This window comes from Ciconia boyciana, chromosome 9, assembly GCF_034638445.1.
Source record: "Ciconia boyciana chromosome 9, ASM3463844v1, whole genome shotgun sequence".
NCBI lineage: Eukaryota > Metazoa > Chordata > Aves > Ciconiiformes > Ciconiidae > Ciconia > Ciconia boyciana.
This window is the reverse complement of record NC_132942.1, coordinates 12,139,921-12,152,503: the sequence shown is the minus strand read 5'-3', so window position 1 is coordinate 12,152,503 and position 12,583 is coordinate 12,139,921. Positions and strand designations below refer to the sequence as shown.

General features: G+C 48.9%; 1 protein-coding gene across 2 annotated transcripts in view; it reads right to left on the bottom strand.

The window, feature by feature from the left end:
- Positions 1-12,583, bottom strand: part of NEURL1B (neuralized E3 ubiquitin protein ligase 1B) — a 145,200-nt gene that overhangs the window by 4,516 nt on the left and 128,101 nt on the right. For both annotated transcript variants that reach the window (XM_072872311.1, XM_072872312.1), the window contains exons 2-4: positions 4,917-5,477; positions 1,384-2,091; positions 297-422 (exon numbers count right to left, since the gene is read on the bottom strand). In XM_072872311.1, the coding sequence (XP_072728412.1) occupies positions 297-422; positions 1,384-2,091; positions 4,917-5,477 (1,395 nt within the window). The remainder of the gene's footprint in view (positions 1-296; positions 423-1,383; positions 2,092-4,916; positions 5,478-12,583) is intronic.

The window sequence follows — 12,583 nt, the reverse complement described above, 5'->3', positions numbered from 1 at the left end:
CTGCATCCCCTGCTATTGCAGCACTGCTGCTGCAGCAGGGGCAGCCCTGCAGAGACCACTTTCATTAGACAGACTGACAAAGTGGGAAGCAACATGCAGCCCTTCTTCAGGCCATGAAAATCTTCCCATTGCTTTGTGTTTTCTTCCAATTATTTCTGTTGGCCTTGCAGGAGATGTAGCGTCTCCCCCTTAACCTTGCCCTGCTGTCTTGCGTAGCCCCAGCATCGTCTATCAGCCTGGATTCCTGTCTCAGTGTAGCTGGCACCGCCGGGTGCCAAGGGCTGGGCTCTCCTTACCAAGCGATGACTCTGAAGCAGACGACGACCTGTTCACGCTGAAGGCCATGTCCGAGTCGCTGTCATACTGCGAGCCGCCGGGGGATCCTGAGGGAGAGACGGTCACTGGGCTGGACTGCACAGTGCCTGCAAACACAGGAGAGAGCTGAGCCTGCCATGGAGCCGATGGACACCCAAACCCCAGCTAAATGCCCCTCAGCCCAGTGAGTCGCTCCCACCCCACGTGCGCAGGGTGCTTTAGGAGAAAGTCCAGCTGCTGAGTTCAGTGCTGCCCCTGAGTAACGTGAATAATTTTGGATGTGACCTCCAGGGCCTGGACCTCGCTATGCCATTGTACAATTTCTGTTCAGGGCTTCAGCAAGGCGAGCACCAGGTTATCTGACAGCCACCATTTGGGGTGTAAAGTCACTTCCCCGCGGTCCCGATCTCTCCAGCAGCAGTGGCCTCAAGCTATCACTGTCTTACTGTCAGATCAGGGGCAGCTGGGAAAGGGCATTGCTTTAAATGAGAAAAACCCACTCTACAAAGCAATCAGCACCTGCTTTTCTGACAGAATCCTTAACAAGAGGAAAGGAGAAGCACTATAACTGGTCACCAGCAATAGATCGAAAGTGACATCTGATACTCAAGCTGTGGCAGCACTTGGGGAGCGATTACTGTCCATCAGCAACACACGTGCTTAAACGAGAGCTGTGCTCATAAAAATCATCGCCCTTACCAAGGCAGGAGTTTAATACCTGTTAGCTGGAATAGTGAGTTTATAAAGAATCCCTTTTAAAAACAAATCCTCTGAAAACCAGCTGTCCCCACCACAGCCATCCCTGCCTCCCTACCTGCTGCTTATTTTCTCTCTCAAGTCTCATCCTTTTCTGGGGGACTTATATAGGCTGCATACATCTATGTGACAGCTACCATGCCTCGCTCACTCTTGTTTGCAAACACAAGGTGAGATCAGGAGCTGCTTCCTCACATCGGTGACCACCTGCTAAAGGCAACACTGCGAATGCAAACCTGTAGCTCCCGTTATGGCCCAGGAAACATCACCAGCAAGGTGCTCCCCATTATAATTTCTTTTGGCTGCACTTACCCAGTATTTTGAGCTGGTTGATTACACCGTGGATTGTAAAAAACACCCAGAGAGACTGTGAGGTGTCCACGCACATTAGCATTCCTCGGCTGGCTCCATTCACCCCGTGGTGCACCTCTCCATTTGGCAAGACCATGAAACTGAGAATGTCGCCGCTGTTGAGGACCGGGAACGCTCGGTAAACCACCCAGTACTCCTTGCGGTCCAAAAGAAAGTCCGGATCTGCTGGGAGCTCATTTGTCCGTAAAGTACTCGGATCACAAGAAGTGATGCCAAATGAAAGGGCCCCATAGTATGGTAGCCCAAGATGTCCTACTTCCACAAAGAGGCTTTCACCAATGTGCAAAGGCCGGTCAGAAAACACCAAAGTCCTATTGCTTTCTTGCCAGTTGGTGCATGCAACCATCCGGTCCTGAGAAAAGGTGATGTCAGGTCCACGGGTGGGGTGGAATCGCAGGTCTGTGTCCAGGAAAGCTGGGACCCCCTGGGCACGCTGCCGTCGGTTTGGGCAACAGGGGATGATGTGGTTGTCTGTCGCAAGTCCTGGAACCCGACTTAGGTTTAGGTTTGCAATTTTGGCCACCACTTGGTTATTCTCCAGTTCGTTGTTATTGAAGTTGGCTGAATCATGGTTGCTCTGCGGAAGGCAAGTGCTGAGACGGGCAGTGCTGAGACGGGCAGTGGTCACGGTCTCTGCAAACATGCTATCTGTGAGATAAACCCAGTGATAAGGGACATTAGAGTCAAGATACAATTGCTACTTTTACGGTTACAATTGTTATTATTTCAGCCTACAGATTATCTGAATTCCGTTCCTCTGAATGCAGGAACAATGGAAAAATTAGCCAGAGGTCAACCACTAATGAAAGGCTAGCAGTGGAGGGTCTCATGTGGAGCAGGCAGAGAAATGGCTGCATCTTGGCACTAGCTGAGGAAAAACAAGTGTTATGAAGTACCCATGCAATCTGGGAGCTCCTTGCACTGGTGAACTGGGAAAAGCTGTGAACCAGTGTGGTCCTACAGCTTTCTCAGTAGAGGGGTCTAACAGCTTTGAGGTTGCTCTGTAAAAGAAGGAAACGTCTCAGTATCTTGTTGTCCAAAGGTCTTGTGCAAGCCAAATCTGCAACACAGTGATGGACAAAGGAGCACAAGCATGAATAGATATTCCTTTCATGCTCCTTGTAATTGCTTTACAGCTGTGAGGTGTCTAGGCACAGGTGTGTCCAAGAGAGGTCATTTTACAAGAAGACTTCAAGCCTGGTATCTCAGAGGTGTTCACGCCACTGCAGAGATTTTTAATTGAGAGCTTGTCACAAAAGCTACTTTCTGCAGGTGTTACAAAGAAAATTTTTACAGTTAGAGAGTTATTTTCCTCTTTCAGAGCAAACAGAAAGTCAGGATGCTGACTCTTAATTCATTTCCCAGATTTTCACCTCGGCCATGCCAGGCAGGGGAGGGATTTAAAGGTGCGGAGAGGTTCGGGAGTGCCCTTCCTTCTACCTCCAGCACTGCCTGGGGCAGCTTGGACACTTCATTCCGAAGGTAAGGCATTAACCAGCTGAGCAAAGTCGAAGCACATGGAAGTTAAGAGTGTGCATGAATGAAGCAGACTCCTGGTCTTCCCAAAGATGAAGAGGAGAGAAGCATGCCAGCACCAACACTGCCTGCTCCTTGGAGGAGAAAATCACCAGGCTTTTACCGAAGAAGGAAAAACACCCAAAGCCATCCAGCAGCTGCAAAGCAGAGGCTATCTTCTCTCAGAAGCCCATGCAGGAGAGGCCACCGGTGTAGTGTGATGGCTGGACCAGCTGCTTCTAGCAAGTACAGGGTATCTGGCAAGAAATGCTCCCACAGAGGAGTAAGACACAACCAAGCTTCATGATGCTGAAAGATGCATTTTGTGCATATGTATTTGGGCTATATTTCGCAGCTTTCTTGACTTGCAAAATTTTGGGAGGAAGAGACAGAGAGACAAACGTGTCCGCTTTGACCCCACCATATCTATAGCAAGAAGGCTGGGTCCCCTGGTGCCCCCGATGGCTGAGCACCACCCTGATTCCTGGGGCAGTTTGTGGGGCTTTGTACTTTGATCCAAAAAAAAAATCAGAGTACAGGTGCCTTCAGGCCGAGTCCTTCACTCTGCACACTTGGATGCCACGGGCAGGACTGGGGGGTGGGGGCAGAAATAAGCTGCATTTTATTTTTCTAACTATAATCTAATGAGGAAGAAGGACTGCTCTGGTGAAGCAGCTGCACTGGCCAATACAGCAAACGCTCCTTCACCTCTGTGATGAGCACCAGAGGCTGGAGTGCGTTGCAATTGCAATTACAGCATAAGCTACTGGTAAGGTTTAATTACACATTTGAGGCAGACCAGGCAGGGCAAAGTGTTGTTTATGTGTAGCCTTCTCGGCTGTAAAATAATTGGTAACATTCAGAAGAATATGTGATGGAGCTGCCTGCCCACTGGACTAACCATTTCACAGCTTATTGCTGGTGTCTGCTCAGTGTGAGGATGGAGGCACCATCCCCTTGAGCAGGTGCAGCTTAGCTTGGCTGTTAAAACTAAATCAGCTCCTAGGAGCCTCCGGGAAAGGGCAACACTCTTGTATTTTAAAAAGATTCCCTGTGGTGTAGACCAGTTCAAAACACTCCATCTAACACTGAATTCATTTGAAATTTCAATGCCGTAAAAGTCATTAAAGGAAAGTCATTCCATGGCAATCGGCTCAATTTGCTGATGGGAACAAATTCATCCCCTCTTGCAGCCCTCCCCAAGGGTGATGCTTGTAAATCAGCCAGGCACCACCTGAATGCAGCGATCTACTTAGGGGTGAGGGAGATGTGGCATGCAGTGGCAAGGATCCTGAAGCACACAGGAGCTCACCCTACATTTTCTCATCACTCTTCACTGACGGGGTGCATCCTGTGCTGCAGCTGGTGCGTTGCAGGCATACAGTGATGCCCATGTATAAGGGAAGGATAAGCGGGGTTACATCTGCAAACACAGCTTGTTAAACTGCTAGTCTAGGTGGGGACCAAAGCCAAGTGCTGAGGGAGGGGCTGGGGAAGGGTGCCAGGAAACTCTTGAGGAATGGGTCGTAGTTTTCCAGTGGACTGGCAGTAACTGGTAGCTGGGAAAGAAGAGGGGAAGCCAGAGCTGGTCGCCTTTGTCTCCTCAGTCCCTGGGACCTTGCACCATGTTTTTCCATGCCATAGCAGCACATCTAGCTCAGAAAAAGCTGGGTAAAGTTACACGTAAAGATTTCCACCTAGCCCTTCACATGGCTGCTATAATGCACAGCCTTAGGACTTTCTATCACTGACGTCTCTGAAATATATTGCTTTCTGGATCCCCACTGCTGGCAAAAGAAAAATGGTTAATTTGAAGTACAAAACCAACACTAAATTAGTTTTCTTAAGTGTCCCATAGAAATGATCAACCAGATATATCATACATCTTTTCTCCATGATCCTGCCTTTGTGGAAAGAACAACCAGGAGAGCAAGCCATGGGCCAAAATACACACTTACCTAGTATTTGCACTTCATGGGTAATTCCATAGACGTCTATGAGTGCCCAGAGAGGGCCGGAAACTTTAATACCACAGTGAAACAATATTGGCTCCTCGTCATTAATACTGTAGAAGACTCTCCCATGACGGTCAACCCAGAAGGCCAAGATATTGTCTCTCACAGCAAACCTCTCTGGCAAAGCTTTGGCCCAGTACCCGGGTCGGGTCACTAGGTCTGGACAGGCATACTTTGGTATCTCGTCAGAGCTCATCTGTGATGGGTCGTGAATGGTGAAGCCGAAGCGTAGGGCCCCGCTCCAGCCGTGGTGCACAGCCACCAGCTTCAGCCTGACTTTCTCGTAGAGGTGGATGGGCCGGTTGGTGAAGGTGACCCCGTTGCAGAAACTGTTCCTCCGCGTGGCTTTGCGGGAGTGAGCGTCCAGACGCACGTTCTTGCCTTTGGCTTGGGAGTGGAAACGCGGTGGCTCCGTGATAGCGAGGACCGAGCGTCTCTCATGGCTGCTGTTGGGCAAACTGTAATAGGGGCGGCTGGAGACAGAGCGGGTCTGGTGGCTTGTGTCTGCAAAAGGAGAAACCAGCAGCTCTGTCAGAAGTGCTTGACCTGAGCCATGTGTTAGCTCAGCCTGGGCAACTGCAACTGGCTTGCCACACGTGCTTTGCACTACTCGCTGGGAACGTGCTATTTAATCTTAAAATGCTGTGCTCGGCCACAACCTGCTCTTTGTTATATCAGTTTGGCCCTTAGCTTTATGCAAATATAAGGCAAATGTAGCTCTTGGGGCAAAGGTTAGGCAGCTTCCCTTCTACGCCCTGCAGAGCTGGACGAAAATGAACATCCTTTTGTTCCCATCAGATGCATCCTACTGCACTCGGAAAGGCCTAACACTTGTGACTGTGGCTCCGAGTTTCCTATTTGCAATGCATGTGCTGTTAAATCATCAGCTGGGGGCCAGAGTCACATCATCTCTGAGAACTGTGGCTGTTAGGATCAGAGGTGCCCAAGATGAACACGGATGTAGGATACCAATTTTTGTGTGACATACAGCCACTGGCTTCTCTGTCCCTCAATTTTGTAACAACGAACAGGAGATTCTGAACACCACAAATAAACCAAGACATTTAGCAGCTGGAGCACTACCTCTGCATCACCAGACTGTTCTTCCAAAACTTTCAACCCAGCCCCTGGTTCAGATATCAGATGCAACTAGCACATTAAAGAACATTTCATCCCGCAAAGCCTCGCCTTTACACAGAACCTCCCATTTGAGCTCAAAGCACTTTATAAATGATGATTGTTTTCAGCTTCACAGCACCACAGATGGCACAGAAATCCTGCCATCCTCGTATTACAGATGGGAGAAGGAGAATTTATGGGTGAGATCTTGCAGCATTTAAAGTCAATAGCAATTTTGAGACCAATTTAAAGAAAAGCAGATTTGAGGCCTAAAGTGAAGTTCACACAAGCGTGAAGCAGAAATTAAAAAAGTCCAACTTTTAATCTTAAGTCTTAGCTACGAGTTCCCTGAGGCAGAGACAATCTCTTTTGCATATCCCCGAACACAGTGGGTCTTGCTCTGGGACGAGGGCTCCCATGGCCACCACCACCACCACGGTGTTACAGGCACTTTGATCTCCCCATTTCCCACCCACCGCACCTCTCCCCCTCTTTGGCTTTGTAGATTTTTAAAGCAAAAATGGAAGGCATCCTGGGTGCTCAAAGTCATCCTGTTAAATATAAAACTGCATCAGATGCACACATTTATTTTGAAATATTTTGTGACGTTTCAAGCTTTAGAAGCTGCCTGCCTGGCCCTTCCTTCAAGCTGCTTCCTCCCTGTGTGTAACCCCTGGCTTCGCTTCGTGACAAGGGAAGGATTTTCTGACGCTTTCCTCTCTTGGAAAGAAACACCAGAAGATGCCAGGAGCTCAGCTGTGAAAGCTGGCAGAAGAGCTGCAGTTGTGACACCTTTTTTTGCAAGCAAAACCATACCTGGTAGGGCAGCGAGAGGCTGGGACTTGCATTCATGTCTGAACTAGTAGAGGCTCTAAGCAACCGCTACCTTTGCGAATGCAAGAGAAGAGGGGTCGCAGGCAAGATCTGAACACAGGATTAGCCCTTGAAATCAGGCATCTGCAACAGGAATCAGAGCTACCAAGGCAAAAAGCTTCTGTTTGCATCAAGCCAAAAAGGGCAAACCTAAATTATGACAGGCAAACGCAATGGCTAAATAAAAGGTCTTTTGTATCTCTTCATTCGTACTGCACGTGACAATCGCTGCATAGCACAAGGTAATGGTTAATCCTGTTGTACACTAATGTAGATAAATACATCCTTGCTCTTACACCAGTGGGGGGTTTGCCATTTCCATGCCAGGGCCACGAAGGCAGAGTCCTGGGAGAGACAGGGAGGGGAGAAGCCCCACCGGGTGTTGGGTCCCCTCGGGGCGGTTCCCCTGCCCAGCACAGCACCTCCCTCGCAGCAGTGCCGCAGGCCAGGCTTCTCCCGGGCTCTCCCAGTGCAGGAGCGGGGTCCCTGGGTCTGCGGGTCAGCCTTGGCCATGCTCGGAAGACGTATGGGTATTTCTCTTGGGTATTCCCAGGAGCAATCTCATTTCTTGCCCCTTGAAGAGCGCAAATGCAGAAGATGGCTGCTCTCAGCACAGACCCACCCGCAGCTCATGTGGGTGCTGCTCCATGTGTCTGCCTGCAAATGTTCCCGACAAATGCTGCTGCTGCAGAGGAAATATGGTTTGGGGTTTCCTTAGCAGAGAGGCATGGTGGTATGAACCCAGCCAGCACGTAACCAGCCCCAAGTTGCAAGTGGCCCCGAGCAATGAGGGGTGAATCCTCTCCCAGCCACGTTTTCCCACACCAGCTCCCCATTTTTCATCTGGATTCACAGAGCCTTTGCGCCCTTCAGCTGTGATGGGGACCCCCCGCCCCCCGTCCGAGGGAGCCTGCGGGACCCGGTGAGCTCAGTGCTGCTCTTTTACATCACACCCTGCCTCGCTGGGCAACAGTCTCCCCGTGTAGAGAAATCCTCATTTTGTCATCCATTGAGCTGCATTTTTTTCTAAAATGGTTAAAAAGAACTGCCCTGTGAAAGCAAGTGCCCTGGCCTCAACGTCCCTGTGTTGGCCAGGAGGAGGAAGGAGGGAAGAGAGCTTTTGTTCCCCTGTCCTCTCTCCTATCACAAGAATCCCCTGCTTTCCACCCCCTGTGCAGCACCAGCCTTCCTCCCACAGCGACCTGCCAGAGAAAAGACTCGCATAAAGACGGAGCGTGGCAGGAGGTGATGCCCTCCGGCACGGCTCCCGGGCAGGTACTTCTCACGCTGCTTTCGGAAAGCGCAGAGGACTGAGGAGGGAGTGACAGTGACAGCAGCGCGACGGACGGAAGAGCAATGACACGGGCACCCACTTCAAACGCAGCTTTGAGTCCACCCTGCCAGAGAGGAACTTGGGGCCAGGGTTTGGCTTTTGTTTTGTTTTGTTTTTTTAAAAACAGGAAAGCATATTGTGGCTAAACAATAGAAAAGTCTCCAGAAGGAAATGAATGGATAATTTATTTATAATGCTGTTCTCCCCTCGCGTGAACACCTGCCAGTTGCCACCAGGAATAACGGCTGACATAAACCAAGGCGGGGGGGCAGAGCTTTCCCACTGAAACATGCCTGAAGCTGAGCTTGGGCATGTGCTTTACTCATTATGTACTGAAGGGGACCAGGCAACCTTAACAGGATGTTTGTGCCTTTCAGGTGCCCTAATTTGCGGCTCAGCTTCCATAGTTTGGATCACATTTCAGTCCCTCTGCTGTTGCTCCAAACCCTCCCCTCGCCTGTCTGTGCTTTCCCACCCAAAAGCCCATCAGTGGGATAACGACAGCCAAGCTCGTGGCAGAAATGCCACCCTACCCAAGGGTGCCTGATGCCACGAAAGGCAGCTAAGAGCTACCCCAACTCTTTTTTTCAGCTATGAGACTCCTACAACGCTTTGAGCAAGTAATTTCTCTTTATGCCTCACTTCCCTATCTAACAGAGAGTAATAGTATTCCTCCACCACGCAGGAAGGTAAAAGGATTACAAAATGTAAGGTTCTCAAATACTTCAACCCCTGAGCCCTGTAAGCATGTCAGCAGGCTGGCCAGATCATCAAATGGGACACGAACCCACTGGGTCCCCCGGGTGATGTTCTGAGGTCCCATCCAGCATTTTGCTTCTTGTCATTCTGGAGTTTTCAATTTTTCATCCCTACTCTTACCAACTGCAAACATGATGGTCACAGCATGAGTCCCTCAAATGCACGAGCGGGGCTTCAGCAAATATGAAGTAAGCCAGGAAAATGGAAGAAAAAGCTGAACTGAAGGATTAAGAGTGGTGTAGTGCTCCTCACTAAAACCTGCAAAAGAAACCCTGGCTGGAAGGCAGCACTGCCATCCACATGGGCTGCACTGAAATAGGTTTGGGTTATGGGGACCCATGCTCTCAACTGCAAGTAGCTATAGCACATCTGAAACTTCATCTCCTTTCCAAAAGGCCAGCACATTTATTTCTTAGGTTATGCTGACCTTTGGAGAGGTATTTTAACAAACATGCACTTTGCATTTCAAAAAGGTACAGCAGGCAGACCCTGGACAAATTCCACATATTTATCATGGTTCCAGTTCTAAAAATAAACATTTTTTTCACCCATTTGTTCACAGCATCAGTTTTGCTGTGGCACTGTAATCCCACTGACAGCAGCAGACAAAATTCAGAACAAGAGCTCTCTCCGAGGCTGCTGCTCTCCGGGGCACGGGACGGAGGAGGCTGCTTAGCTGGGGAGTTGACCTTAAGCCAGATTGATCCTGTCTTCGCTTGCCCTGACAAGGCAGGCAGGAATAATACCACAGAGAGCCCTAAAATGAGGGAGAAGAGAATAATGTTCAAGGAGACCAGAGCTACAGCACAGAGCTACAACGAGGGCAGCCTGACAGTTGGAGGAGGAGGAGGAGGGCACTGCCTTCCCTATGCACCACGGGTAAATTCACAGTCTGTATTAACTCTACAATCACTGCATCAAAAGACATTCCCTGGCTCCCACATCTCTTTCCTGAGGACCCCTTCCAAGTAAATCCATGACAAAAGACGCACAGGATCACAAGGCAAGCAGATTTGGGGCAGCCAGGTGCCAAACAGGGATGCATACTGGATAAAGCAAGGATGTCAAAGGAGCAGAAATCACTGGGACCACTATCCCGTGGGTGAACAGCTCACAGGAGAAAACAGCTCATCAGCATGCAGCTGGAGTGTGGTCTCCCCGTGTTGTTCAGAGAAGAGGCTGAAAGGTAGCAGCGTGCAGCCTGAAATCTATCCATTAACACTCACTGCACAGGCAAAAGGGCATCCACCTAACAGGCCTGCCTCTTATCTTTATGGCCGCTGCTTTATCAGTAACATTAGAACGTTTTCCTATTACAGTAGATAGTTAGGTCGCTGCTCCTGCAACAACCCTGTTGAACATTAAACAAAGCATCTGGAGAGAGGGGGCAGGTGGCTTTTGCTTTGAAGCAGGAGAATCCCAACAGGTGGGGACAACGTGGTCAAGCTTACTGCATGATCACAAGCTTGTAGAAACAGCCCTCACGGACTGAAAGTCAATCACAGTGCAGTCCAGTAAAAGCAGGGTCCTTGCCGTGCTCGTACCAGTGCATCTTTACTGCTGGAGACGATGCAGCTGCCCGTGGGCGCGCGGGCTGGAGCCTTGCCAGAGGCTGGAAGAAGCAGGCTAGGCTGCTACTGCAGATAACAAACATTAACAGTAACATGAAACAGGATTCTGCTCCGACGCAATCTTATCTTCGGAGAACAAGAGATAAAAATCTGTTCACACATAAATTTAGTGCACTGCCTAGACATTTACTTTCTTTTAAATACAGAAGATGTGTTGGGGAGCTCTGCGGGAAGCACTGTCGCCTATTCCATGCTCACCAGTGTGATTTTGTAAAGTTAGGCTACCAAATCCACTATAAGGCTGCTACAAAAAATTGGCCTCATTTCCGAACATCCTGCTGGCTCAAACACTGGAAAACTCGACAATTAATAAATATCCCCCATTTAAATTCCTGTGGTTTACATGACCAGTCCAGAGCCCCGCTTTGATGTAAAGTTCTCCCTGCCCGGTCCTCTAACCTGAGACAAATTTCCAGGGAGTTAAAAAACCCCAGATGGTTCGCTTGCAATAGAGTGATACAGAAATTGAGGCATTAAGGGGAGACTGAAGAGCCTGTAGTGAATTGCAGGAAATGTGACATTTTTGAAGAGACTAATTTGGGAAGGAGGGGAGGAGGAAAGTCGAAAGTCATTTTTTCATTAAAAGAAGGTGTGTTGTGGCACTGAGGTAACTCTCGATGCAAGTATGTAATGGACATATAACATTTTTCATTGCAAAACTGTCCAGAAAAATCCCTGGCAGAGAACAGGGATTGACTTTAACTTGCAAAATCAAGTTGTGCCTCTCTCCATGAGGATTTTCAAGCGAGAAAACCCTCTTGCTTCTGTGGCTAACGCTTGAAACCAAACATTTTATGAAGGATTTTTTTTTTAAAAAAGCTAAAACCCATTGTTTTCTAGGCAGAGGCTAATGACACATTTATTCTGGTCTTCTAGGCATTCCTCCATGAAAGCAGAGATATTTGCCAACAGCATTAGGCAAAATCCTTTTGTTCTGAACCTTTTTCTCAAACCAGCAAACACAGGCAATTCCAGCAGGACCTTGCAGTATTTTTGAGGCTGCTCCATCCCCTGTCTCCCACCCTGTCCTCAGGAAACGAGCTCCTGCATCCTTGCTCCTTTCAATTAAGCCCTTTCCTTGCAGTGGGGAGCTCAACCACAGTTCAACCACATCATTTAAAAAAACAGTTGCCTTGACAGGAAAGCCAACGCCAGGGCTTAGCTCTCCTGGTTAACCAAACATCACATCATGACACCAGCATCAGAGCCAAAAGACGGCAAGTGCAGCTGAATCTCCAAGATCCACCAGCTGCCTCGAAGCAGAAAATAAACCATGACAGAAGGCCTGCTCCAAGGATGAAAAGTGCCAATAGCAAATCTTCCACAACCTAGAAGTGATCACAGAGCCCCACAAACTGGGGAGAGCCAGCGCTTTCCCAGATAAGGCAGGAATACTCTCCCAAACCACTTCCACACCTTCTGCTTGACTTTGCTTTTTGGTGATAAAGGAAATCAAACTTGACACAAAGAAAGCCAGTGCATGACTTCAATGGTGTGGCATTTTCAGAGCAAAGTGGGGAGCCCTGAGCTAAACCAATATGGTCTTGTGGATCGGGCTGTAGAAGCAGGGTCTGCTATCAAAAAATCTGCTGCTGGGTCTGCAAGTATAGGTAAGTCCACCTATGCTCACCTCCGTCTCCCTATTCCCCCATCTCTCTCCTGTTGTGCCTCTCACTGTGTGCATGCATGAATTTTGCTGCCAAGTTGGCCCCATCTTTATTACAGGTTTTTAGTTCTCCTGCATATAAATAGCACTAAGAATACACAGAAGCCAGCGATTAAGCACGGAAAAAAAATCTCCTCTCCCCCGTATTATTAGCGAATCTGGGTCAATGAGTCTGCAACTCTAGTAACAAATTCTTAGACTTGGTTAATGAGAGACAGAGCGAGATCGA